The sequence below is a fragment of the Chrysemys picta genome, chromosome 1 (assembly GCF_011386835.1).
Source record: "Chrysemys picta bellii isolate R12L10 chromosome 1, ASM1138683v2, whole genome shotgun sequence".
In the NCBI taxonomy this organism is placed as follows: Eukaryota; Metazoa; Chordata; order Testudines; family Emydidae; genus Chrysemys; species Chrysemys picta.
This window is the reverse complement of record NC_088791.1, coordinates 141,288,240-141,313,844: the sequence shown is the minus strand read 5'-3', so window position 1 is coordinate 141,313,844 and position 25,605 is coordinate 141,288,240. Positions and strand designations below refer to the sequence as shown.

The window sequence follows — 25,605 nt, the reverse complement described above, 5'->3', positions numbered from 1 at the left end:
CTCCATCACATCCCTTGGGGAGACAGTTGCACACTCCGATAGACCACTATGGTTAGCTCTAGACCCAAGATGTGGATATAATAAGAATAGACCCAAAACTACCGGTGTTATGTCTCAAAAAGTTTTTGTTAACTCTTGTTCTCACTGGAGTTTTCCGTTTCTGCAGTGGCCTCAGCACCGGTGTGTCTTGGCTAGGAGCTGGAGCACCGCAATTACCTGGAGAGAAAGTCTGATCTTATTAGATTCATCAGCTGACAGGAACCAGGAAAGACTGTCCCATTCCCATTCTCCAACCCATAGAGGATATTGGATGCCAGTTGCAGACCAACCCATCAGACTGTACCATGTAGAGAAAATGATATATGTCTGTTCCCTCTTGTGGTATCCTTTCTAGCAGCTCTACAAGATAGGGATGTGGAGGAGGATGGGCCAAGTGCTCCTGTCCATTCCCAGCCATGGGAGGAGAAGGAAGCAAGCAGGCCAGTCCCCCTCTCTGTGTCTGTTTCTCCCCAACCCTTTGTCTGTCTTCTCTGTTTAGATGTTGAACTTTTCAGACAGGGACCAGTCTCTTATTATGGGTTTGTACAGGGCTTGGCACAGTGGGGCCTTGATCTTGGTTGAGGCCTGTATGTGCTTCTGTAATAAAAAATAAAAATATTATTATTTTAGTGCCAAGATCAAACTTAAGTGTCAGTTTGAACAATTCTGTTTCTGTGACAGGGAGCTTTACCAGGAAGTGTTATGAGCACCTACCTAAGGTGACCAGACAGCAAGTGTGAAAAATCGGGACAGGGGTGGGGGGTAATAGGCGCCTATATAGGACAAAGCCCCAAATATCAGGACTGTCCCTATAAAATCGGGACATCTGGTCACCCTACACCTAGCCCATAGTTAACATAAAGTAGGATTCATACAGTCACTTGATCATTACAATAGCGAAAACAGTTGCACGCACATATGCAAAGACACACATACATTCTCAAAGAGGGCAGAGAGAGAGAAGGTCATCCTAACTAATACTTGACCCCCAGTGGTTATCCCTGGTATTGCATGCTGCAATATTTGTATGCAACTGGAGGCATGCCGGCCTGTTTTTCCCAGTCAGGAAAGTCTAATGCCATGTCTCAGTTTCTTTTAGGCCTTTTCCTCATGGCACAGTTTATTATTTCAAACACAAAGCTCACAATGTGACACACAACATAGATTTTCCCCTGATTTTCCCAAGAGGCCTTTCATTTTAAATGCCAGTGTCTGTTCCAGTCAGCAGCAAAAAAAGTCTATTTCCCCTGGAAATGAACAATTCCTCTGTGGTTTTGCTTCTTTGAAATCAGGTGTGCTTTAGCCTCTCAGCTTATACACTTCAATAAAAGACCCTCAGATGGCCAGGGCCAGCTGACTTAGGCTTGTGGAGCTCAGCCTGCAGGGCTAAAAAATCACTGTGTAGACTTTTGGACTTAGGCTGGACTCAGACAGGAGGCTCTGAGATCCAGTGAGGGGGGAAGTTTGTACATATCTGTAGGGAAGCTGTGCTCTGCCTGTGCACCTGGATGGACTCTGTTTTTTGTAGGGCTTGGGCAGGATTTCTAGGTTCTTATCAGGCACCAGAAGTAGCAGGAATCTCAATATTTTTACCAGCCAGGGGCGGCTCCAGGCACCAGCACTCCAAGTGCGTGCCTGGGGCGGCAAGCCGCGGGGGGCGGCCTGCCAGTCCCTGCAAGGGCAACAGTCAGGCAGCCTTCGGCGGCATGCCTGTGGGAGGCCTGCCGGTCCCGCGGATTCGGCGGCAATTCGGCAGCGGGTACACGGAAGGTGCGAGACCAGTGGACCTCCCGCAGGCATGCTGCTGAAGGCTGCCTGACTGCCATGCTTGGGGCGGCGAAATACATAGAGCCGCCCCTGTTACCAGCAAATTTTATTCTTCTCTTTTTTACCTCTTGGGTCTTATGAAGGTGACAGGAAGTGATGAGGAGGCCAGAGCCACTCCTCCTGCTATGACTTCACCTTTGAAGACCTAAGGAGGGGAAAAAACCTTCATGATGAATGATGTATAATATTCTTCCAGATGAGATATAAAACCGATCTCCTCCGCACTCATATCACAAAAAATTCTTCAGCTCTTTTTACAAGAGATGCAGGGGTGTTAACCCCAGCTCCTGGGTAAATCCCAATTTGTGTAATTTCATTTTGCCTGCTTCCCATTTTATTAGAAGTTATTCTTCACTATCTTTCTTGGAAGACTGAACCATATGCTGAGTGTATTGCAGTCTCAGAGCGCATTAGCAGTGCAATGGAAATGTTTCCAGTTTTCTCAAAATCTGTGGAACACATTGGCAAGCCAGGGATACTTTAAAAAATACAGTCAAAACATAAATGGAAATACACAGTTGTTTAGTAAATTAGTTTTAAATTTGTTAGTAGTTTTTTATATATTGATTCATTGTCACTCAGGCTTCTCTTTGAGTACATTTGAACACATACTCCCTTCCCACTGAGAGATCTTTCTTTGCTTTCCTTGAGATCTTCCTGCCTAGATATTTCACTTCCTTCAGTTTCCCCATCCCCTCCCTGTAGAAATTATCTTCCTTCACTTCCCTACTTGCAATGGTGAGAAAATCCAAATCCTATGTATAACTGCATTTTGGAGATTGCTAGATGAGCAATCTACAGTCAGCTGTGGAGTTCTCGAGACTGGGAGGCACTGTGGGGATTTCAGTGTTTATTGGCATCTGTCTAGCATTGCCTGATATGGCTCCTGTAGTTCAATGGTGCTCAGACTTCAGGCACAGAGGGAAGAGAACACTATACGGAGCTCTTTGGAAACAAAGCAGAGCAAGGGCACTATTGGAAGTAGCTGGGCGTATCAGGAGAATTCTTATCCATGAGACGGTTGTTTTAGTGCCGATGGCTAAATATGGGTGTTTGTGCAAATTCTGCTGCAGACATCAGTATCAGCAGGTGTTACTGACACCCAGTCTGTGTTTATAAAATTAACTGGGGTTCAGAGAGATTTGTCTGTTTTAGGAAATAAAAGCCAGTTTCATGCTCCCAGAAAGAGAGAGAGGCAGAGAGTGAAAATGGGTGAGAGGAGCCCATTGATGCATGATAGAAGTGAGGAGGGAGCAATACAAACACAAGGTCAGTGAGCTGATTAGACCAGTGCATGGTGGAGTTTAAAATCAAGCAGAGAATTTTGGAACTGGATCCGGAAATGCACATAGATCAGGTGAAGTGTGTTCCATCCTCCATGGCCCCACGCTTTGCCCCTTTTGCTGCTGTGGTTGCCAGGAGACCCCTGCGGTTCGGAAAACACTGCTCTACAGCCAAAATGCTTCTGAAATAAATGTAGTCAAACTTTACTAATTCTGGGTTACTGAGAACGAAAATGATGCTTAAAATTGTTGATTGGCTCTAGTTTTCAAGATATGCTATTGGGTCAGTATATACGACCCTTGACTTGGGAATGGTGGAGGATAAGTGAGTTATAAAGAGAAGGGATCTCAGTTTAAACCAGAAATGACTAAAATACATCTTTGACTGGATCTATGAATAAATCTGTTGACGTCACTAGGCCTCACCCAAGGTAACTTGAGAGGGTGGAAGGCCACAAAGTGTCAATGAAGCCTTCCTGCACTAGGCCTAAGTGAACCAAACTCTATCCTTCCATGTTTAAACTCTAATCAACCTCAAAAGCCAGGTGCAATTGGAATATGTAAGCAACCAGTTATCTGTGTGCAACCCCCTGCTCAAGCAGTAATAATGAGGCCTGCATGTTTCTGGCTGAAGGGAAAAAGGACAAGATAACTGTTTAAAGAAGTTACTAACAAGCTAGGCTTATAGCTGCCAAGAATGACTTAACTATTACCAGGGACGGGAGGGGCAGAGGGAGGAATGGGGGGGGGGGGAGAAAGGGAGGGCTAGAGGGGAAAGGGGGGGGTGAGGCTTAACTGCAAAATGTATAAAAGAAGAAAAACTGTTCCTGTTAATGTGCTTGATTTGAGACTTGCCAGTCTCCTTGCACCGCTTTGGGATCCCAAATAAACTTTGTTTGCTTCTCCCCCTGGTGTGTTTATTGGCGCGAAGCACACCGGGCAACGGACCCGCTGTTGCTTTGCCTCGGGCACTCTCTGCTGGCAACAGTTTTGGCGCCCAACGTGGGGCTCGAGGCTGAAATTTAGCCTTGCCCGGACCCCTCTCGGAGGTCGACAGATTGCGGCGACGACTGACGCCCAGCGCGCACCGGTGACTTTACCGGGGGCCTCGGTGAAGACGTGGTTTGGTCGACCCCAGAGGGCACAACGGTGCAACGCGCTCGAGTAGTGGAGAAGCAGCTGCGGGCGACGGTGGGGAACCGGTCCCGTGGATAGGGCGACGGTGCAGAACCGGACCCTTGGATAAGGTAGGAAAAGTCCAGTGGGGACTTTATCTGTCTTGACCTGGGGACGCCCAGTGTCTACCTGTTATGACCTGGGGACGCCCAGTGTCTCCCTATGGGGCAGGGACAGAGTATGGCAGGCAGGGTAAGGTGTACACCCTTGGAATGCATTCTGGTGAATTGGAAAGTGTTTGGATCGGATCCGTTGATTAAAAGTAAACTGAAAAAGTTCTGTACAGTAGACTGGCCTCAATATCAGCTAGAGGACCAGGAAAGGTGGCCACCGGAAGGATCACTTAATTATAATACGATCCTTCAATTACTTCTGTTTTGTCAGCAAACGGGTAAATGGAATGAACATATGTATGTACAGTTGTTTATGTTGCTAAGAGATAGGTTAGATATTTTGCAAAAGTGTAATTTGACTCCGACAGGTTCGGTAGTAGCTATTGTTAGTCCCCAGAACCCCCCCACAGCTGTAATGGCAGGTCCGGTGTCCCCTTCGGCTATCACACCCCCACCATATAAAGACAAGGTGTCTCAGGTCCCAGAGATTGCCCTCTCGGTGGAATTTTATCCGTTGATCACTGAGACTGTGGTGTCCAGACATGGCTCAGATAGGAATCAGGCCACTACTATGCAGGTTTACACCCATGTGCCTTTTAACCCGGTGGACCTAGCAGCCTTTAAGGCACAGGCAGGGGAATTCTCTACGAACCCAAGCAAGTCTATCTCGGTCTTTGAAGGGTGCCTGGCTAGCTGTAAGCCTGACTGGGATGATTGTAATGTCCTTATGCAGACCCTGCTGTCTGAGGTGGAGCATAATCAGGTTGTGTCTAAAGAAAAGGAAAAGAGGCAAGCGAAAATGATGGTCGCAGCAGTACAGGCCGGTGGCAGGGGAAAATTCCAGGAAGGTGGAAGGGGCCGGGGAATGAGAGGACGTGGGCGCCCTGGCTCACAGGAAAGGCGTCTGGGTCGCAACCAGTGTGCCAGATGCCGAAAGGAGGGACATTGGAAAAATGAGTGCCCCGAAAGAGAAGGTACCCCTATGATGACAGCGGAGGATCAAGAATAGGGGTGTCAGGGGAGACGGACTATCCTGCCCCCAGAACCCTGAGTAAAAATGCGGGTGGGAGATTCGGACATAGACTTTTTAATAGACTCTGGAGCTGCACGAACCGCCGTAAACCAACCCCTGCAGCTGCCTGTGGCAGACTCCCTCACAGTGGTGGGTGCCACAGGGAAAGGAACCAAGTGCCCAGTATATGCCCCAGCGGAATGTGCTTTGGGAAACAGAACTCTATCTCACAAACTGGTTTACCTCCCCGATTGTCCAACACTTCTACTAGGACGGGACCTGCTTTGTTGCTTAGGAGCCACCCTGCATTTCACCCAAGATGAAATAACCCTCACCTTACCCCCAGAGAATGCCTGGATAATGACCCTTGCAACTGAGCCCTCAGCTTTGCAAGCCCCAGAGTGGAGCCAGTGGAAAGACAAAAGGAGGGTTAAAAAGCAGCTTTGCTGGACAGTGCTGGCCCAGGGATTTAAAAATTGCCCCACTCTGTTTGGCCAGGCCCTGGCCAGAAACTTGGAGGAGTGGGACAATGAGGACAGGGTCCTCCTCCTGCAATATGTGGATGACTTGTTAATTGCTGCTGTGGGTCTCACCCCTTGCCTTAAAGCCACTGTGAGCCTCCTGAACTTTGTTGGACTCCTCAAAAGTGGGTGTGCTCGTCCTGGTTTGTTGCTCCAAAGCTCTGTATAGAAGTTATTTTACTGGAAGGGTGCATAATGGCAATGTGTATGTGTTCATTGTTGGGAAAAGGTGTATGAGTGAAGAGTGGAAGTTTCCTTTGTAAGTTAAAAGAAGCCAAGGAGAGCAGGAAAAAGAACAGAACGAGTTAACTGAGGGAAAAAAAATATAGCTAGCAAGCTCAGTCCAAAGATAAGACGCTGGCACCATCCAAGGACACTGCCCAGAGCTAAGACTTGGCCGACAGCCAAGAAAAGGGGGGGCCTGAATGTGCCCAAGCAACTATGAGATCTGCAAAACATTGCCAGGCATTAATGAAATGTGTTAGGTTTCTTTTCTCACAGATAAAAGAAGTGCTACCCAAAGACCCTAGCAGCCCTGCCATTCATTGAAACAAGGAGACTGAGTCTACGTAAAGTCCATCAACGAAAAACTGCTTTGGCTCCACACTGGAAAGGCCCTTTCCAAGTCCTGTTCACCACCAACACCGCTGTGAAGTACCAAGGACTGCCCATCTGGACCCAGGCTTCTCACTGTAAAAAGACCCCTCCACCTCGGGAGGACTCTCCGACTGATGATAAGCCTATTTAAAGACAGGGTGATGTGCTAGTAACCTCTCCCCTGTATGATGCTGAACCACACTGTTTCAGGAAAAGAGATGAAGGAACACTTGCTTCATTGAAACCACAAAGTCCAGGAATTCCTGACTACAAAAGACATTAAGAACTGACCCTGGTGAAGAAACAAAGAATTATACGCTGGCAGGGAGGCTCTTAGACCCCTGGCCTCCCAGGTACAGGCTGAATGTCTAGTCTGCCAAAAGAACAACCCTCAACCAGGAGTGTCAGTGCCATCAGCCACTCTGGAACCTACCCCAGGCCCGGGGCTGGTTTGGCAAATAGACTTTACTGAGTTCCTCCTGACCCAAGGATTCAAATACCTTTTCATCTTGGTGGATCGATTCAGCGGATGGCCTGAAGCCTTCCCACGCCATAACAACACTGCCAAAACGGTGGCTCTGAAATTTGTCAAGGAGATCATTCCTCGCTTCGGCCTCCCCCAGTGGATGGAATCTGACAACGGAACACACTTCACATCCCAAGTTGTTCAGAAGATATCGGATGCCCTGCAAATCCCCTAGAAGCTCCACACTCCATGGCGACCGCAGGCCAGTGGAGTAGTGGAACGCACAAATCAGACACTTAAGTGGCACCTCTCAAAGGTCTGCAAAGAGGCTTCCCTTAAGTGGCCTGATGCCTTACCCCTTGTTTTGCTCTGCATTCGCGCTCTCCCAAAGGGCAGGTTAGGGCTCAGTCCCTTCGAGATTATGTTTGGAAGGGCATGGCCTATGAATGGTACACCGGTTCTGGCAGGGAAGTGGGAAATGGGGTGTGGCTTTTTATCTCAGTACATGTGCTCTCTGTCTGCTGTTCTCTGTTCTCTCCACAGGTATACCAGAGATTTGCAGCCTCTCCCGCTGGATGCCCCTGTCCACTCCTTGCAGCCAGGTGATTCCATTCTCGTTCGGACCTGGAAGGACAAGCCTCTCCAAAAGAAGTGGAAGGGACCCCACACCGTCCTGCTGGTCTCCCACACAGCAGCAAAGGTCAAGGGACACAAGAACTGGATTCATCACTCCTGTCTGAAGGCAGTGCCCGCTCCTGAATGGTGGACCGTCCAGCCTATGGAAAAGGACTACCAGCGACGACCTGAGACTTAAACTGTTATTCAAAAGGCAATAAGGCCTGCTGGGAATGCCCTGTGGTCTCTTTGGACAGTCGCAGCGCACTCCCCATGAAAACTCTAAGCGTTGGTTGTGTTTACTCTCACAGGGCCGGCCTAACCTGGTGGCCTGGTCCTTTTGTTTTTAATCTGCCTACTATTGGTAATTGATATTTTGTGGGTATTTGGGGAATTGTAATTGTTAGGCCCTAGGGTCACCTGCCCAGCATGAGTTCAGGTCCAGGGTCTGCCACAGTGGTACTCTTTGCCATAGGGACACTCCTTTCGTTACCTCCCGTTTCCCCCCAGGCACATGTGGGTTGGAAAGGGATCCCTACTAACTTGGAAACAAACACATATGAGTCCTTGAAGGTTTGCTTTGCCCAAGAGTTTAACCTCTCTAACTGCTGAGTATGCTCCCAAATCCCGCACCACGCAGCAGGGTTACCCTGGAGGGTGGTCCCCCAAAATTGGTCAGATATCTGCTGGGGATGGTTCAGTAGGGGAAGAAATACCTCGGGTACCCCCTTGTCACAAAACTGTACCATTGAATCCCAGTATGCATTAAGGGACAACCCCTGGCCACCCCAGGCAGCGTAAATCTTTGTATGCCACCTCAGAGCCCATTAAGGAAGAAGACAGGTTGGGTATGATCCTCCTCCCATCCTATGGGGTGGGATGGCTAACCCAATTTTATCGTAGGCTCTCTGTGTTTCTCACCAAGTATGCCAATAAGACCTTAGCCATAAAAAAGAGCCTTAACTCAAAGCTATACCAGCTCCGGTTGCTGTCCCTGCAAAACAGACAGGCCTTAGATTATGTTTTAGCCTCCCAGGGCGGGGTGTCTGCCCTTATTGGGAATGAATGTTGTACTTATGTCCCAGAAAACTCACAGGACATTAACAAGCATGTCCTGTCGGCCGAACAGGCTTTCAAGCAGTGGAAGGCCCAGGAAAGGAAACCCACAGTTTTCGATTCCCTTTGAAGTTGGTTGTCCAACCTAGGAGGACTGGGGGGTGGCCCTGTGCGTCTCCTCCTCACTGGTGTGGTACTGAGCCTGGTCACCCTCCTCCTGATTGCTTGTTTTAAATTGCTCCTCCGTAAGCTTTGTGCCCCCCGTTCCCCAGAAATCCCGGCATACCCTCTCATTGAAAACCCCAGCTTCATAGCACTTAATCATATCTTGTCCACAGAATATGAGAAAACTCAGCCAAAAGCTTGTTGAGTATTCTCAAAGGAGGGAGTTGTTGACGTCACTAGGCCTCACCCAAGGTAACTTGAGAGGGTGGAAGGCCACAAAGTGTCAATGAAGCCTTCCTGCACTAGGCCTAAGTGAACCAAACTCTATCCTTCCATGTTTAAACTCTAATCAACCTCAAAAGCCAGGTGCAATTGGAATATGTAAGCAACCAGTTATCTGTGTGCAACCCCCTGCTCAAGCAGTAATAATGAGGCCTGCATGTTTCTGGCTGAAGGGAAAAAGGACAAGATAACTGTTTAAAGAAGTTACTAACAAGCTAGGCTTATAGCTGCCAAGAATGACTTAACTATTACCAGGGACGGGAGGGGCAGAGGGAGGAATGGGGGGGGAGAAAGGGAGGGCTAGAGGGGAAAGGGGGGGGTGAGGCTTAACTGCAAAATGTATAAAAGAAGAAAAACTGTTCCTGTTAATGTGCTTGATTTGAGACTTGCCAGTCTCCTTGCACCGCTTTGGGATCCCAAATAAACTTTGTTTGCTTCTCCCCCTGGTGTGTTTATTGGCGCGAAGCACACCGGGCAACGGACCCGCTGTTGCTTTGCCTCGGGCACTCTGTGCTGGCAACAAATCTATGACTGGGTTTGGACAGTACTTGCATTTTAGGCAAAACAATGAATGATGCAATCTGAAGCTGGTATTGCATCATACATGATATGAATTGCATCATGTTATTCCTAGAAGTCATGGATGATGCAATCATAACGAAGCTTACATCACTCTGCTGAACAAATTGCCCTATATCAGCTCTAGAAATCATACAGTGTCGTGCTCTCTTATTTGTCAGTGTTTGATTCTGCAAAGGGACACATTTCTGTTTAGCCAAAGTGAGCAGAGATGCCTCATACTTGTGTGAACAGTGCAGATAACGTCTGCTATGTTTGTGGTGAAGTGACTTTTGCATCACAAAAGCACAGTATAACCACTATGGTTAAGAAAGCCTATCACCTTTATTTTGGCTGCAAAATTGGAGATCAGGACCAGAGGTGGGCCCCACACATATGCTGCAACACTTGTGCAACAAATCTTCACCAGTGGTTGAACAGGAAAAGGAAATCTATGCCTTTTGCAGTGCCAATGATTTGGAGAGAGCCAACAGATCATACCAGCAATTGTTACTTCTGCATGGTGCCTCCAGTTGGGAAAGGTGTGTCAAAGAAGAAAAAGTGGACTGTGCATTATCCAAACATTCCATCAGCTATACACCCAGTACCCCACGGAGAAGGACTGCCGGTTCCTGATGCACCAGAATCATTCTCACTTGAGTCAGACGAGGAAGAGGAAGAGGATGAAACTTCTGGTCCTGAACCATCAATGTCACAGGACCCACATTTTCTCCCATCCTCCTCCTCTGAACCACACCTCATAACACAAGGTGAACTGAATGACCTTGTCAGGGATTTGGAACTACCCAAGAGTAAGGCAGAGCTGTTGGGCTCCAGACTACAGCAGTGGAATCTCCTGGCAGGAATCTACCCAGTAGATCAGATTGTCAGTGCTTAGTACTTTTTAGCTCTTAGTGATTGTCAGCTCTTAGTGGGGGAACTTGAAGCAGGTTGGGAGGAAATGCTATCCCACCAGAACTGATTTCAGCTCTATTGAGCACTAAAATAACAAGACTCCTAATGAAACCTATTTAGCTCTATCTTTGAACAGTGGGGAGGAAGAGGTTAAACCAGACCAGAGACCCTTAGGGAGAGGCCACATCTCCTTACTGGGACACATTTCTGCACCCCTCTTACTGTCACAGGGCTCTGGCATTTGAGCCTCTGGCTTAGTGAGTTCCTTTTAGCTGAGGGTGACCCCCTAATTCAGGACAGGTTAAGCACAGTTCTGCTCCCCTTTACTCATACAATAAAGATAACAACACTGATAACATTTCACTACCCCTGCATTCAGTATTACAGTGATTTGTAACCCAACACCAGCCAAAGTTGATCACTTTGAGCTCTGTCTGCTGGATATCTAAGCAGAGTAGGTATGTTCATGTAAATACAGTCTGCACCTGAAGTCTCTCCTCGTCCCCAACTAGCTGTCAGGAGAGAGCTCAAATATTTCAAGGTGCATGTTAGGATATAGATATTCAGGCCTGTCTGCAAAGGCCTCTACTTTAAGAATTTAGGTGTATTCTTATCACTGAGCTAGTTATAGAGGTATAAAAGAGAGAATCAAAATCACGGTCTGTCTGTGTAAGGGCCTTCTCTTACTGTGACAGTCTGAGGCTTGGTTCTTAGGCTAAGGCCTTCGGCTAAGCAGCAGAGACCAGCCATAAACTGGGAAGTGTATGGTCACATCCTCACATTCCAAACCAGTCACATTGAAATAAGGTGCTATTGGGCTGTTAGGAATACAATCCTGTCCTGATATTCCTATCACCTCCAGAGAAAGGGAAAAGCCTAGAAGATGTAAAAGGAAATTTAGTTTGATAGTTTTCTGTCTGGTAAGAACTCACTTATCTAGGGTTACCATACGTCCGGATTTTCCCGGACATGTCCGGCTTTTGGGGGCTCAAATCCCCGTCCGGGGGGAAATCCCCAAAAGCCGGGCATGTCCGGGAAAATCGGGAGGTCAGCCGGGCCCGCGGGGAGCCAGTCAGCCGGGCCGGCGGGGAGCCGGGGGAGCCGGGCCGGCGGGGAGCCGGGTCAGCCGGGCCCGCGGGGAGCCGGGCCGGCAGGGAGCCGGGTCAGCCGGGCCCGCGGGGAGCCGGGCCGGCGGGGAGCCGGGTCAGCCGGGCCAGCGGGGAGCCGGGTCGGCCGGGCCGGCGGGGAGCCGGGTCAGCCGGGCCCGCGGGGAGCCGGGCCGGCGGGGAGCCGGTCAGCTGGGCCGGCGGGGAGCCGGGCCCGCGGGGCCGGGAGCCGGGGGGTGCGCCGGGCCGGCGGGGGCCGGCAGTGCTGGGCGGGCTGGGGGTGGTCGGCCGGGGCCGGCACCCCAGGGCCCGAGCTGACCCAGGCTGGAAACGCCGGGGGGCCAGCCTGGGCCGCGCCTCCTCCCCCCACACCCCCCTTACCTGCTTCAGGCTTCCCGCGAATCAAATATTCGCGGGAAGCAGGGGAGGGGGCGGAGACTTTGGGGAGGGGGCGGGGTTGGGCGGGGGTGTGGGCGGAGCTGGGGGCGGGGCCGTGGGCCGTGGAGTGTCCTCCATTTGGAGGCACAAAATATGGTAACCCTAACTTATCAATAGACACAGCTGGAAAACCCTTATGTCTTTATAGATGTAGTTGTGAAATCCTCACTTCTGTATTGTTTTGTATGTTTATTTGCATGGTCTCTGTCTGGTTCTGTGATTGTTTCTGTCTGCTGTATAACAAAATTAGTTGGGTGTAAACCAATTAAGGTGGTGGAATATAATTGGTTAAATAACCATGTTACAATGTGTTAGGATTGGTTAGTTAAATTTCAGTAAAATAACACTGGTCTACAATTTCTGAGAAGTTGTCTGCTTCAAAGATAAAATGTGCTATTTATTATGTATTTTGATGTGCTGAATTCAAATATGACAATTAAAACAACTGATTGGCTACTGTTTCTAAGATATTTAAGCTTTTACATTTTATGTCTATGTATATTGTGTAGATAGAGTTTTAATCATAAATTGTAATTTATGTAATTTTCATGTGTTTATGGTTGCTTTACTTGATAATATTTTACCTGTCCTGTTTATGTAACACTTTAAACATCAGCAAAAGGGTTATATAAATAAAATTTATTATGAAACAAAAGGCAAAAAACTATTATGTACATAGCAGTTTAGTCCGATTCAGTGTCTACTCGGCGCTTCTTGGCTTGTCTCTTGTATTCATTAAATGGAGCATCTCTTGTCACTGTCCAGCAATAGTCTGCAAGCATTGATGGGCTCCACTTGCCCTGACAGCGTTTCTCCATTGTTGCAATGTCCTGGTGAAATCGCTCGCTGTGCTCGTCGCTCACTGCTCCTCAGTTTGGTGGAAAAAAATCTAGATGAGAGTGCAAAAAAGGTATCTTTAGTGACATGTTGCAACCAAGGCTTTTGTATGCCTTGAGGAGGTTTTCCACCAACAACCTGTAGTTGTCTGCCTTGTTGTTTCTGAGAAAATTTATTGCCACTAACTGGAAGGCTTTCCATGCCGTTTTTTCCTTGCAACGCAGTGCATGGTCAAATGCATCATCTCGAAGAAGTTCACGAATCTGAGGACCAACAAAGACACCTTCCTTTATCTTAGCTTCACTTAACCTTGGAAATTTTCCATGGAGGTACTTGAAAGCTGCTTGTGTTTTGTCAATGGCCTTGACAAAGTTCTTCATCAGACCCAGCTTGATGTGTAAGGGTGGTAACAAAATCTTCCTTGATTCAACAAGTGGTGGATGCTGAAGACTTTTCCTCCCAGGCTCCAATGACTGTCGGAGTGGCCAATCTTTCTTGATGTAGTGGGAATCTCTTGCACAACTATCCAATTCGCAGAGAAAACAGCAGTACTTTGTGTATCCAGTCTGCAGACCAAGCAAGAGAGCAACAACCTTCAAATCGCCACAAAGCTGCCACTGATGTTGGTCATAGTTTATGCACCTCAAAAGTTGTTTCATGTTGTCATAGGTTTCCTTCATATGGACTGCATGACCAACTGGAATTGATGGCAAAACATTGTCATTATGCAGTAAAACAGCTTTAAGACTCGTCTTCGATGAATCAACGAACAGTCTCCACTCATCTGGATCGTGAACGATGTTGAGGGCTGCCATCACATCATCGATGTTGTTGCAGGCTACAAGATCACCTTCCATGAAGAAGGATGGGACAAGATCCTTTTGACGGTCACGGAACATGGAAACCCTAACATCACCTGCCAGGAGATTCCACTGCTGTAGTCTGGAGCCCAACAGCTCTGCCTTACTCTTGGGTAGTTCCAAATCCCTGACAAGGTCATTCAGTTCACCTTGTGTTATGTGGTGTGGTTCAGAGGAGGAGGATGGGAGAAAATGTGGGTCCTGTGACATTGATGGTTCAGGACCAGAAGTTTCATTCTCTTCCTCTTCTGACTCAAGTGAGAATGATTCTGGTGCATCAGGAACTGGCAGTCCTTCTCTGTGGGGTACTGGGCGTATAGCTGATGGAATGTTTGGATATTGCACAGTCCACTTTTTCTTCTTTGACACACTTTTCCCAACTGGAGGCACCATGCAGAAGTAACAATTGCTGGTATGATCTGTTGGCTCTCTCCAAATCATTGGCACTGCAAAAAGCATAGATTTCCTTTTCCTGTTCAACCACTGGCGAAGATTTGTTGCACAAGTGTTGCAGCATATGTGTGGGGCCCACCTCTGGTCCTGATCTCCAATTTTGCAGCCAAAATAAAGGTGATAGGCTTTCTTAACCATACTGGTTATACTGCGCTTTTGTGATGCAAAAGTCACTTCATCACAAACATAGCAGAAGTTATCTGCACTGTTCACACAAGTACGAGGCATCTCTGCTCACTTTGGCTAAACAGAAATGTGTCCCTTTGCAAAGTCAAACACTGACAAATAAGAGAGCACGACACTGTATGATTTCTAGAGCTGATATAGGGCAATTTGTTCAGCAGTGTGATGTAAACTTCATTATGATTGCATCATCCATGACTTCTAGGAATAACATGATGAAATTCATATCATGTATGACGCAATACCAGCTTCAGATTGCATCATTCATTGTTTTGTCTAAAAAGCAAGTACTGTCCAAACCCAGTCATAGATTTATTCATAGATCCAGTCAAAGATGTATTTTAGTCATTTCTGTTTTAAATTGAGATCCCTTCCCTTTATAACTCACTTATCTTCCGCCATTCCCAAGTCAAGGGTCGTATATACTGACCCAATAGCATATCTTGAAAACTAGAGCCAATCAACAATTTAAAGCATTATTTTCGTTCTCAGTGATCCAGAATTAGTAAAGTTTGACTACATTTATTTCAGAACCTTTTTGGCTCTGGAGCAGTGTAATTGAAAGTTACAGATAGGCTAAGTAAGAAAAATGCTGCTTGAGAATATATTAGAGTTTGATTTAAGGATATTTACACTGTATGTTTTGACATGTGATGTTGACAATTCGTTTTTTAATGACTAGAAACATTAATGTTTGAATCTCAGCATAAACTCTCATTCAAATATTATTGTCTGACCCTGCCATAATTTTCCACAACTATAAAAAATTAAATCAGTAAAAATCTTTGAAAATGCTTTAAAATAAACATCAGTATTATCCATCAAAATAGTATTAAAAATCAATTTTTCCAAGACTATATAAATGCTGATTTGAAACCGATCTAAAATTCTTCTGCAAGAGAAGAGACTAGGCGAAAGAGAATGCAGAATGGGATATACCCTTCCATCTCTATTCTAATAAGGAATTTTAGTGTTCTTGAGAGTTTCTGGATATACAGCCCTTGGAGTTAAATTTTTCCAGTTCACAAAGTCCAGTCCAATTTCAATATGAGTGATTTTTTTTAACTTCAGATTAAAACAAAAACAAAGAAAGAACAAATATAATATCACTTTCCTGATTCGGATCTCAGTGGGAGACCAAAGAGTTGATTGGAGAAGTACAGAAGTCTGGAAATGAGGAAAGTTAGAACCAAGGCCAGAAGGAAGAAGAGTGATTCACCTGAGCATTTATAAAGATACTCTAAGGAGTTATCGAGGCAGACTGATCTGAAGGGATATTTGGCTGATTCCAAGCCAGTATAAGGTAAGACTTCAGCCACAAGGAGCAAAACTTATCCCAAGTCAAAGAAGTTGAACCTTCACCAAGGGTGAGTTTGGTCCAATGTACAATGGTCCACAAATAGCTTCCTCCTTCCCAGTTCCCCCAACACCTTTTCTACTGGAGCAGTTCTTTAATGCAAGTAATCAGGAGACACCTGATACAAAATAAGAGCCTTACTGAAACAGAGCAGTTTTCCATCTCGTCCAACATCCTGTTCCTGTGCCAATGCCTCTTGTTCCAGTGGGAAGGAAATAAAGCCTCCCAAATGGATCAAATTGGACAATATTATACTTTCCTTTCCCAACTGCCTCAGCACCTGCCCTGGCTGGTGATGAGCATAGACCTTGCAGCATGAGATTGGATGGCCCAGGTAATTTTTATCATGGCTACTGTCGATATAGAACCTTTTCTTTTTTAAAAAAATCCTCTCATCCTTTTCTGTTTGTTTAGATTTAAAAAGTGCCTATAGGGAACCCCATGCAGAGGTACAAATTTACAACCCTACACAATTAATCCAAAACATAGGATGAGCTCGTCTTGGACCAGCTGCCCATCTGGACAATAAAGTTGTGCTCCTAACTTGCTTTAGGGGTTTATTCCACTCTAAACTCCCCTCCCTCCCAAATACCTTCCCCAGACCAGATCTCTCAGCCCTGACCAGAAGACTAAAAGTAAAGCAGAACTTTCAGTGTCCTATGAAAATTCAGAGTGTGGCCAGGTATACAACCATCTGGGATTATCCTTAGCCAACAACCATCTGGGATTATTCTGAGCCAACAACCACCTGCTGTCATCCCATGGTAGTCAGACGCCAACTCAGTATAGTTGGCAGCTGCGTGAACAAACACTTTAATCTTTGATGGCCAGTATCCTCGCAGAAATGAGCGCTCACCTCAGCCAAGGATTTGGGGGTGTTATTATTATCTATACACCCTACTAAATCCATTTAAGCACATTCTGAGACTCAAGTGATACACTGACCAAAATTTTCAAAAATGGTTACAAAGGTTAATCTTCCAAATCCATACTTAGGCATCTAGATTAGTGACCCGGTTTTCAAAAGTGCAGCAGCTCCCATTGATATCAATGGGACTACTCACATAGTAAAATATTACTCAAAGGGTATTAAGGTGGCAGCACTGGGCCCTTAGCAATGTGTTTCAAGAATACATTGCAACAGTGAGTTCCACAGGTTAATTATTTTAAAAATACCTTTTTTCAATGTAAAAGGCATTGCCTTCAGTTTCCCTTCTAGCTGTGTGGTGGACCTGATTGCCCTTCCCTACTCATTCATTAATTTTGTCAAAATAATCATTATTATATTGGGAGTTCTATATTTTTATTGGAATGTTACATTTCTATAGAACATGCCAAAATTAAAAAAAAAATCCAAACTGAGATGCAATACTTGGCTAGATTGATGAGTCCGGGGAGATTTATTAGAGTGAAGAATTGTCTCCCAAGTGAAGTTGTGAAAGCCCCATAATTTGGGTTTTTAGAAGTGGGAAAATCACCATCACCACCACCACAGGGATAGTATATTGGAGTAGAACCTCAGAGTTATGAACACCTCGGGGATGGAGGTTGTTCGTAACTCTGAAATGTTCGCAAAAAGAACAGGAGTACTTGTGGCACCTTAGAGACTAACAAATTTATTAGTCTCTAAGGTGCCACAAGTACTCCTGTTCTTTTTGCGGATACAGACTAACACGGCTGCTACTCTGAAATCTGAAATGTTCGTAACTCTGAACAAAACGTTATGGTTCTTTCAAAAGTTTACAACTGAACATTGATTTAAAACTGAATCAGCTTTAAAACTTTACTATGCAGAAGAAAAATGCTGCTTTTAACCATCTTAATTTAAATGAAACAAGCACAAAAACAGTTACCTTACCTTGTCATCTTTTTTTTAAACTTTCCCTTTTTTTAGTAGCTTATATTTAACACAGTACTGTATAGTATTTGCTTTTTTATTTGTCTCTGCTGCCTGATTGCGTACTTCTGGTTCCAAATGAGGTGTATGGTTGACCAGTCAGTTTGTAACTCTGGTGTTCATAACTCTGAGGTTCTACTTTATAAAAATAAACCTGCATTGGCCAGGAAGAGGACATGGACAAGAGACAACCTAATAAAAGGTCTTCTCCAACTCTGATTTATAGTATCTTTTAACTACTGGAAAGAAAATGTACATTCTAGAAAGGCAGATGAATCTCAAAAGGTTTTGTGCTTTGATCTGGGTAAATAGTGCACTAACAAATCCTGGAATAAAATCAAAGAAAAAACTGTCCAAAGCTCCCATTTAATTTTTAAATTGAAGGCTGAATCTTAATAATTTTTAAAATAGCTGACGGAAAGTTTATGATTAACTCTGGGTTTTGTTTTGTTTTAATTTTTTTGCTACCTGTGCCTGATAAATGCCTAAAGTTGGGTTTTCAAACTTTCCATTGTTTATTTTCCTTTGGTGAAATCCTTGGGCTGGAGATAAGGCCAGTTCAGGAGGATAAATACCTAGCAATTCCCTCCTCTAGTCTACAGAGTTGTGTTTGGATCCTCAGGAAGACCATGAAATACATCCTGGTTGTAGCCTTTCTGGGAGTGGCTGGTAAGTTCATTTTTATTGTACTTTACAGTGAAGCTTAGATGTGATGAAAAGTGCCAGATTGCATAGTGCTGGAGGGTGAAGTCCTATTTTATCCCCCAAATTGCCAAGGCAACACTAGTGCAATCTACCTTGACCTCCAAACATGCACACACCCTGACCTCTCTGCTGAGACTATCAGCCATGGGCTAATTGTCACAGTGTTTGATTGTAATATGGACACATGGGCACTAGAAGCTGGACTGATTGAGTCCCACAGCCTGATTTAATAGAGCAACCAACAAAGAGCCATCAGCTGTGGAGACCTTTTGGCCACCACCAGTTTGAGCTTGAAGCGAAGTCAGCGTTCTAAAAGTGAGAGGCGTCATATCCCATTCCCAATCCCCTCATCCAGATGGGCTCCATGATCCCCATAATGGATATTAATTTATATCTTCCTCTTTCACCCAGTTGCCTTCCCCATCGATGATGCTGATGATGACAAGATTGTGGGAGGCTACACCTGTTCAAAGAACTCTTTGCCCTACCAGGCATCCCTGAACATCGGGTACCATTTCTGCGGAGGTGCCCTCATTAACAGCAGATGGGTTGTCTCAGCCGCTCACTGCTACAAATCGTGAGTAGAAAATATTTGTGCTATTAAACTACTGCTTCCCCTCTAGCTGTAATGCCCGTTTGCTCTGAGAGTGTCACATCTGATTAACTAAGCATGGGTCAGGGGAGACTGTCAAGGAATTCCTGAGTCCTTCAAGAAGTGAAGAGAGGCCCAGGAGAGACTCTGGTTTCTGCGTCAGTACTGACTGCAGTGCTCCAGAGGAGGATACTGTGCTACATGAGGTGATGATTCAGTACTGGGTGACCTTTGTTTCTGAGTTAGTACTGAATCTAATGCCCTAGCATGAGGCACCTGTCCTGATGACTATTGATGGGTATGTCTACACTTCGAGCTGGAGGTGTGATTCCCAACTCAAGGAGACATATATGCTGAAAATAGAGTGTAGCTGTATCAGTGTGAGTGGTAGGAAGGGTTAGCCACCCCCAAGCACTTACCCATCTGAGCCCATAGGAACATACTTGGGGCTGCTAGTCCCTCCCACCACTTGCACTGCCATGGCTTCACTCTTACTTTTAGCATGCTTGTTCAATTAGAGCTAGCACAAGAATGTTTCCCTGAGCTTGGAATCACCCCTCCAGATCAAAGTGCCCTACAGCGGTCTAGTAGTTTCTGGAAGTCTCTTTTTTTCCTTAGGGAGGAAATTGGCTTTGTGGGAGTTGGATCATGAAGCAAAGTTGCAAAAAGTGGAATGATGGACTAACAAAGAATGAATGAATGAAGAGCAGAGCAGAGCAAAAAGGGCATCTCTCCACCACCATACACATTCTTGGGATGCCAAAGCACTTTGCCTGGTGACAGTGCAGTGGTCATGCAGGGACTATGTGTCACAGTTCTTTTCTAAGAACTCACCTGTAGCCTTGTTAGAGCCTATTTTGTTGACTGTTGGGATGGGGGAATGGTTTGATAGGGACACGAGGGTTTTCCCAGACTATTTCTGTAAATCACCTTGATATCTTTAATTTGCAACATGCCAGGTTACCAGACATCTCCACTGTGGGGCAGCTCTTCAAACAGTGCAATACCCACTGCTTCTTCAGTGCTGCCTTGTAGGGCCATCATTGGGAACCCACCAAAGAGGAGTAGGTAGGAGCTCAGTGTACTGTCTCCTTTAAAGCACAGCCTTTCTTGCCACTCAGCTCCCTTTTCCACCAGAAAGAATAGAACTTTTCACTTCTACAGCACCTTCTCCTGAGAAGCTCAAAGCTCTTGAATTAAGCCTCAAAACACCCTTGTGAGGTAGGAATTATTAGAAATTTTTAGAAATAGAAAAAAATAAAGCACAGAGAGATATGTATAGAGCTGGCCAAAATTTTTCAAATATTTATATTTTTCAAAGAATAAAAGGACCAATTTTTGACAACATTTTTTGTGGAAATTTGTCCCTCGTGTTGACCATCTCTAGTTCTGTGACATGTGCAGAGAGGTGTAGGCCAATCAGAATATCACTCAGGTCTCCTCTCCCCGCTCCCCAAATTGTGCTTCAGCCAAAGCAGTGCTCCCAGGACTTCCCTGCACTGTGGATTGGGTATGAATCTAAATCTTGGTGTGTTAACTTGAAGCTAGAGAGCTACCCACTGAACTAGAGCAACAGAGACCTTAGTGCTGGTGTTGATGGCAACTATAGTTGTGGTAATATCCATAGTGATGTTGAGGGTTGTTATGATAATGATGATGAATAACGATGGTGACAGTGCTGGTGAGGATGCTGTTATTCCTTCCTCTTTTCCAGCTCTATCCAGGTGAGGCTTGGAGAACACAACATTGCAGTCAATGAAGGAACTGAGCAGTTCATTGCGTCAGCCAAAGTCATCCGTCACCCCAGCTACAGCTCCCAGACGCTGAACAATGACATCATGCTCATCAAGCTGTCCAGTGCAGCAACCCTCAACTCCTACGTCAAGACAATTGCCCTTCCGACCAGCTGTGTGGCCACTGGCACCCAGTGCCTGATCTCTGGCTGGGGCAACACCCTCAGCAGTGGCAGTGAGTGCTCCTCTGAGAGTGTAGAGCTTCACTAGGACCCTGGAGAGCTTTATTGACCCAGTGGTGGGCCCCAGGGAAGAGAGTTTGGGGAAGGGATAGCACTTGTAAGGGAGGTGGTTTGAAGAGAGAACCCATGTGAGGAATCATGGCTCAAAGGGAAAAGCCTGTGGAGAACAGGGGCCCTTTGTCTTATTTAAATATGTTCTTTTCTAATATCCTTGATTTTCTCTTGTTCTTTATTATTGGCATGGGGCAGGCTGAAGCACGAAACACATTTCTCTATGATATTCAGGAGGAAGCCCTCCATCACCATTATTTGGGACATTCAATGGGCCAGATCCTGAGAGTTGCTGAGCACCCACAGTTCCCCCTGAGATCAATGAACTCAATGGGTTATCCATGCCTCTAAGGATGGCAAAATATTTTATTGCAAATTTAAGATTATTACATTATAACTCCATTTTTACACTATGACTCCTGCACTAGCCTAAGGAGCAGGAAAAGGGATGGACAGAATGACCCAAATCCACTTGGGGTATCTGGCTACTTATCCATAGGCTACACTACCGCCCATGACTCCAGTGCAGAAGCTGGCTCAGAGTGATCCAACTGGTCTTTTCCATTCACTGATTTCCTCTGATCTTTGTGCTGCTCTTTTCTTAGCCCAATTGGCTGCCCATTTTCTGGAATCCAGAGAGTTTAATCCGTGCAATGGATCAGGCTGAACAAATCCCCATTTGTGGATTCTGATCCCTCTGGAGGAAGGGAGTCCCTATGCTATGATAATGATCCTGTGGGAAAGCTGGGAGCTGCTGGAGAAAAAGCCAAGGGGATAGAAATGTCACTTAGCGAGAAGGCACTGTTCCAGTTACTGAAAGGTCAGCTGTAATTTCACAATGAATTCAAGGATTTCCATTATTAATTTGCCTCCCCTTTCTTGTAGCTAACTACCCTGACCTCCTGCAGTGCCTGAAAGCTCCTGTCCTGTCCTCCAGCCAGTGCAGCAGCGCCTATCCAGGACAAATCACTAGCAACATGATCTGTATCGGATACCTGGAGGGGGGCAAAGATTCCTGCCAGGTAAAACAGCTCCCCCACACCTCTCACTTGTCTCTACCCTCCACCCCCACTCAACCCTCTACAAAATAGGCATCACACATGGTTAGTTATTGCCTGAAGGACTGAAATCTGTTGCTGGCTGATATGTTGCTCACTCTTGGTCTATTTCCTAGTTGGAAACTTGTCCTCACCTCATAACACACCATTTTTGGTGATGCTTCTTGGCCCCATTCTTGGCAGTCTCAGCAGAGGCCAAGGACTGATTTTTATTTAGTTAGTTAGACTAAAGTTTTCAATATCAGTCATGGATTTTGAATGCCTCTATTTTTTGATGCCAGACTTGAGACTCCTTGGCCATGGATTTCAGAGGCCGTGAACACCTGCTGCTCCAACTTAAGCCTTTAAAAGATGCAGGTGCTTAGCATACATTAAAATCAGTATCAAGGTGTCTTGAGGTGGGTCCCCAAAGTGGAGATATCCAAAATCAATGGCCACTTTAGAAATGTTGGCTCTGCGGGTTGTTTTGAGGGACGTATCATCATGTACATTCAAGCCCAACAGAACACATGAATGGATTGATCCTCACAATTCATATGTACTGATGGAACACTGAAGCACAGGATGATTCGATAGCCCAGTTTTCAGCTCAACTTGTCTTGGGGTCAATGGGAGCTTGCAAATCAGTATGTGGATGACTTGGAAAGTTCCTGGCAGAACCATGAGCACTACTCACTTCTCCTGAATCCCAGCCAAATACTTGGAACCAGCAGATTGTCCTTTGTCTCTAACCAATGAAAAAGAAATTCCCTTTTGGCACTTAGATATGGTGTCTCCAGGCCACAGGCCATTAACATGAGACAGAGTGGACTTGTGTGAAGCTGTCTGTGCCATACTTCTTCTCTGAATAAACAGAACATTCCCATCCTGTGGGCTTTTCATCTAGCACCTTTCACTTAAAATGTGATATCAAGGCTGACATGAGATCAGCACTCTCAAACTGCCCCTCTCATTACTAGACTTTCCCATAAGCCACCAAAAGGACTTAGTATCCCTGCTGCTTTGTCCAAAAGGCAGAATCCCCTCTTGATTGTAATGCCTGCTAAACCCCATTTCCAATCTTTGTTGCAGGGGGATTCCGGTGGCCCAGTAGTCTGCAATGGGAGTCTCCAGGGGATTGTCTCCTGGGGAATTGGTTGTGCACAGAGAGGCTACCCCGGGGTCTACACTAAAGTGTGCAACTATGTCTCCTGGATCCAAAATACCATCGCTGCTAACTGAGATGCTCTCATGCCATGTGACCAGTACTATCTTCCACTATCTTTCCTCAGCCATATATTAGACTTTCCAACTCTACAGAATAAATAGAGTTTGATGCAACACTGTGTCTGTATTTGTGTAAATGTTCTTTGGCTGTTTTTCTGCTTAGGTATAGTGCATAGTAACAAGTAACCTTACTGAAAACAAAAGTCATCACATATTTTTGTAGTACCTTCCAGATGGAAGGGTCTCAAAATACTTTACGGTCTGTATTTCTAGTATTCACTCAACCAGTATTGAAGTGCAACCACTTCTGGAGTGGAATGCAGAAGCAGTTTAACAGCACTCAGTCATATTAATGCTGCACAACTGTTTAAGAGAAAAGCTGAAGAAGAAAACTTTATCCAAGTGAAAGGGTGCCTTGCCACATCTATTTTCTGCTTTGCCAGACTTACCTCTCCCTCCTCTGGCAGGGACAGGGCCTGGGGTAAATCAGCCCCCCACTCTGGAGCATGTCTGTCTTCCCTCTTCAGGGTTTGTTTCTCGGAGCCTTCCCGGTAGGCCTCAGGGCAGGGCTGAGGAGTGCTCCTCTGCCAAACAAAGGGAAAAAGTCTATAACGCATCGAAACAAAAGGGGAATGCCTTTTCCTGACCCCACACTGGGGCAGGTGTTGTCCTGTCGCTGGCCCTAGGGTGTCAGTCCTTCCCCTAAACAGGCACTGGGTTTTGGGTGTCTCCCCTATGGGGAGGAGCACAGTCTCTCACACTGGAGAAGCCTATCTCCCTGCTGCCTCCAGCCTTGCAGCAGTTTGTCTCCTCCCCTGCGCTCCCCCCCACCCCCTACCGAGAGATTTTTAACAGATTTCAGGTAGCCCTTAATTGGACTAAGGTATCCCTAATCGACCTGAAGTAACCCCTTCCCAGCTTGTCTTATTGGAAAAAGGGCCTTTAGCATTCTAGGGCTAACATACCTATTTTCCCAGACCCTTCTGCAGCAGTCCAGTCATATATTCCCTCTCCCCGCCCCCCCTGCCCCCGCGCTCAACAGCATGGGGTTGAGCTACTTGGGATGAGAAACAATGCACCCTTGATAGACTATGCTTGATCCCTGCCCTGTGTTGCATTCGGAAGTGGAAGGGCTGCAACGACAAGAACCATCTTGTTACCCTTGCATTTTGTTCCTTGTTCCGGTGGATCCATTTTAGGCGGGGGCATGGTCAGTAATGAGGGTAAATCTCTGTCCGAGTAGGTAGTAGTGTAGGGTTTCCATGGCCCACTTTACAGTAAGGCATTCCTTCTCTACCATGGCATGCCTTTGTTCTCTGGGCAGGAGTTTCATACTAAGGAACAGGACTGGATGTTCTTCCTCTCCTAGCATTTGAAAAAGTACGGCTTCCGATCCAACCTCGGAGGCATCTGTTTGTAGTACAAACTCTTTCTCAAAGTCTGGCGCTACAAGTACTGGATTACTACAGATGCCCGTCCTCAGATCTGTAAACACTTCTTCAGCCACACTGGTCCATTTTACTATGTCAGGGCCTTGGGCTTTTATCAAGCCCTTCAACAGGTATGCTCTGGTAGCAAAGTGGGGAATGAATCTCCTACTATCCCCAGAAATGCTCTGATCTGTTTCTTCCGGATTGGTTGGGGACAACTTTTTATTGCTTCTAACTTATTCAATTGTGGCTTCACTGCACCCCTTCCCACGATGTAACCGAGGTATTTGGCTTTGGCTAGCCCTATTGCACATTTGGAGGGATTTGCAGTGAGACCTGCATCCCTCAGGATATCCAATACTGCTTCCACCTTTTCTAGGTGCGTCTCTCAGTCTAGGCTATGTATAACCACATCATCGAGGTAAGCAGCTGCATATTTGGCATGTGGATGTAACACCACCTATTGCTCATGGCCATCCAATCTCTTGACAGATGAAACGAGACACAACAAAGTCAGTCTGTCAGTGGGCTCAGCAATGGTATGGGAAAAGAGCCCGATGTGTGAGTTGCAAACCTTCCCACAGTGGCTTCAGGCCCACTCGCCAGATGGAAGTTGAAGCTCTGCTTCCCCGCTCTCCTGTGAGCCTCAGCCTGGCTCTCTGATGGCTCTCCATGGTGACTGCACCTGTCTTACCCCGTCTTCTCCAGACTGAATGATTGTGTGCAGGATTTTCCCAGTGGTCAGTGGGAATGCTGAATTTCTTGACGCCTTGCTTGACCTTGTCACTGTATTGGAGATTTAGCCTTCCTCTGTATGGCGGGAAGTTCTTAG

The 25,605-nt window shown here is 46.1% G+C and overlaps 1 protein-coding gene and 1 long non-coding RNA gene across 2 annotated transcripts; both read left to right on the top strand.

Annotated features, from left to right (window-relative positions):
• Nucleotides 1-3,886: 3,886 nt before the first annotated feature.
• On the top strand, nt 3,887-9,592 carry LOC135981616 (uncharacterized). The gene is made up of 2 exons (XR_010598725.1): nt 3,887-4,396; nt 6,473-9,592. It is a non-coding gene; the product is annotated as an uncharacterized LOC135981616 (long non-coding RNA).
• Nucleotides 9,593-18,191: 8,599 nt separating this feature from the next.
• LOC101943798 (trypsin I-P38-like) lies at nt 18,192-25,306 on the top strand. The gene is made up of 5 exons (XM_005281671.3): nt 18,192-18,425; nt 18,873-19,038; nt 20,768-21,021; nt 21,965-22,101; nt 23,209-25,306. Exons 1-5 carry the CDS (start codon nt 18,386-18,388, stop codon nt 23,356-23,358), a joined length of 747 nt encoding a protein of 248 aa, XP_005281728.1. The 5' UTR covers nt 18,192-18,385; the 3' UTR covers nt 23,359-25,306.
• Nucleotides 25,307-25,605: the final 299 nt, after the last annotated feature.

What these genes read in the sequence shown, in the direction of transcription:
- LOC101943798 (XM_005281671.3), top strand. Translation starts at nt 18,386, where the DNA reads ATGAAATACATCCTGGTTGTAGCCTTTCTGGGAGTGGCTG. An exon ending in AGCCTTTCTGGGAGTGGCTG is followed by an intron (nt 18,426 to 18,872) that starts GTAAGTTCATTT and finishes TCTTTCACCCAG; the next exon opens with TTGCCTTCCCCATCGATGAT. An exon ending in GCCGCTCACTGCTACAAATC is followed by an intron (nt 19,039 to 20,767) that starts GTGAGTAGAAAA and finishes CCTCTTTTCCAG; the next exon opens with CTCTATCCAGGTGAGGCTTG.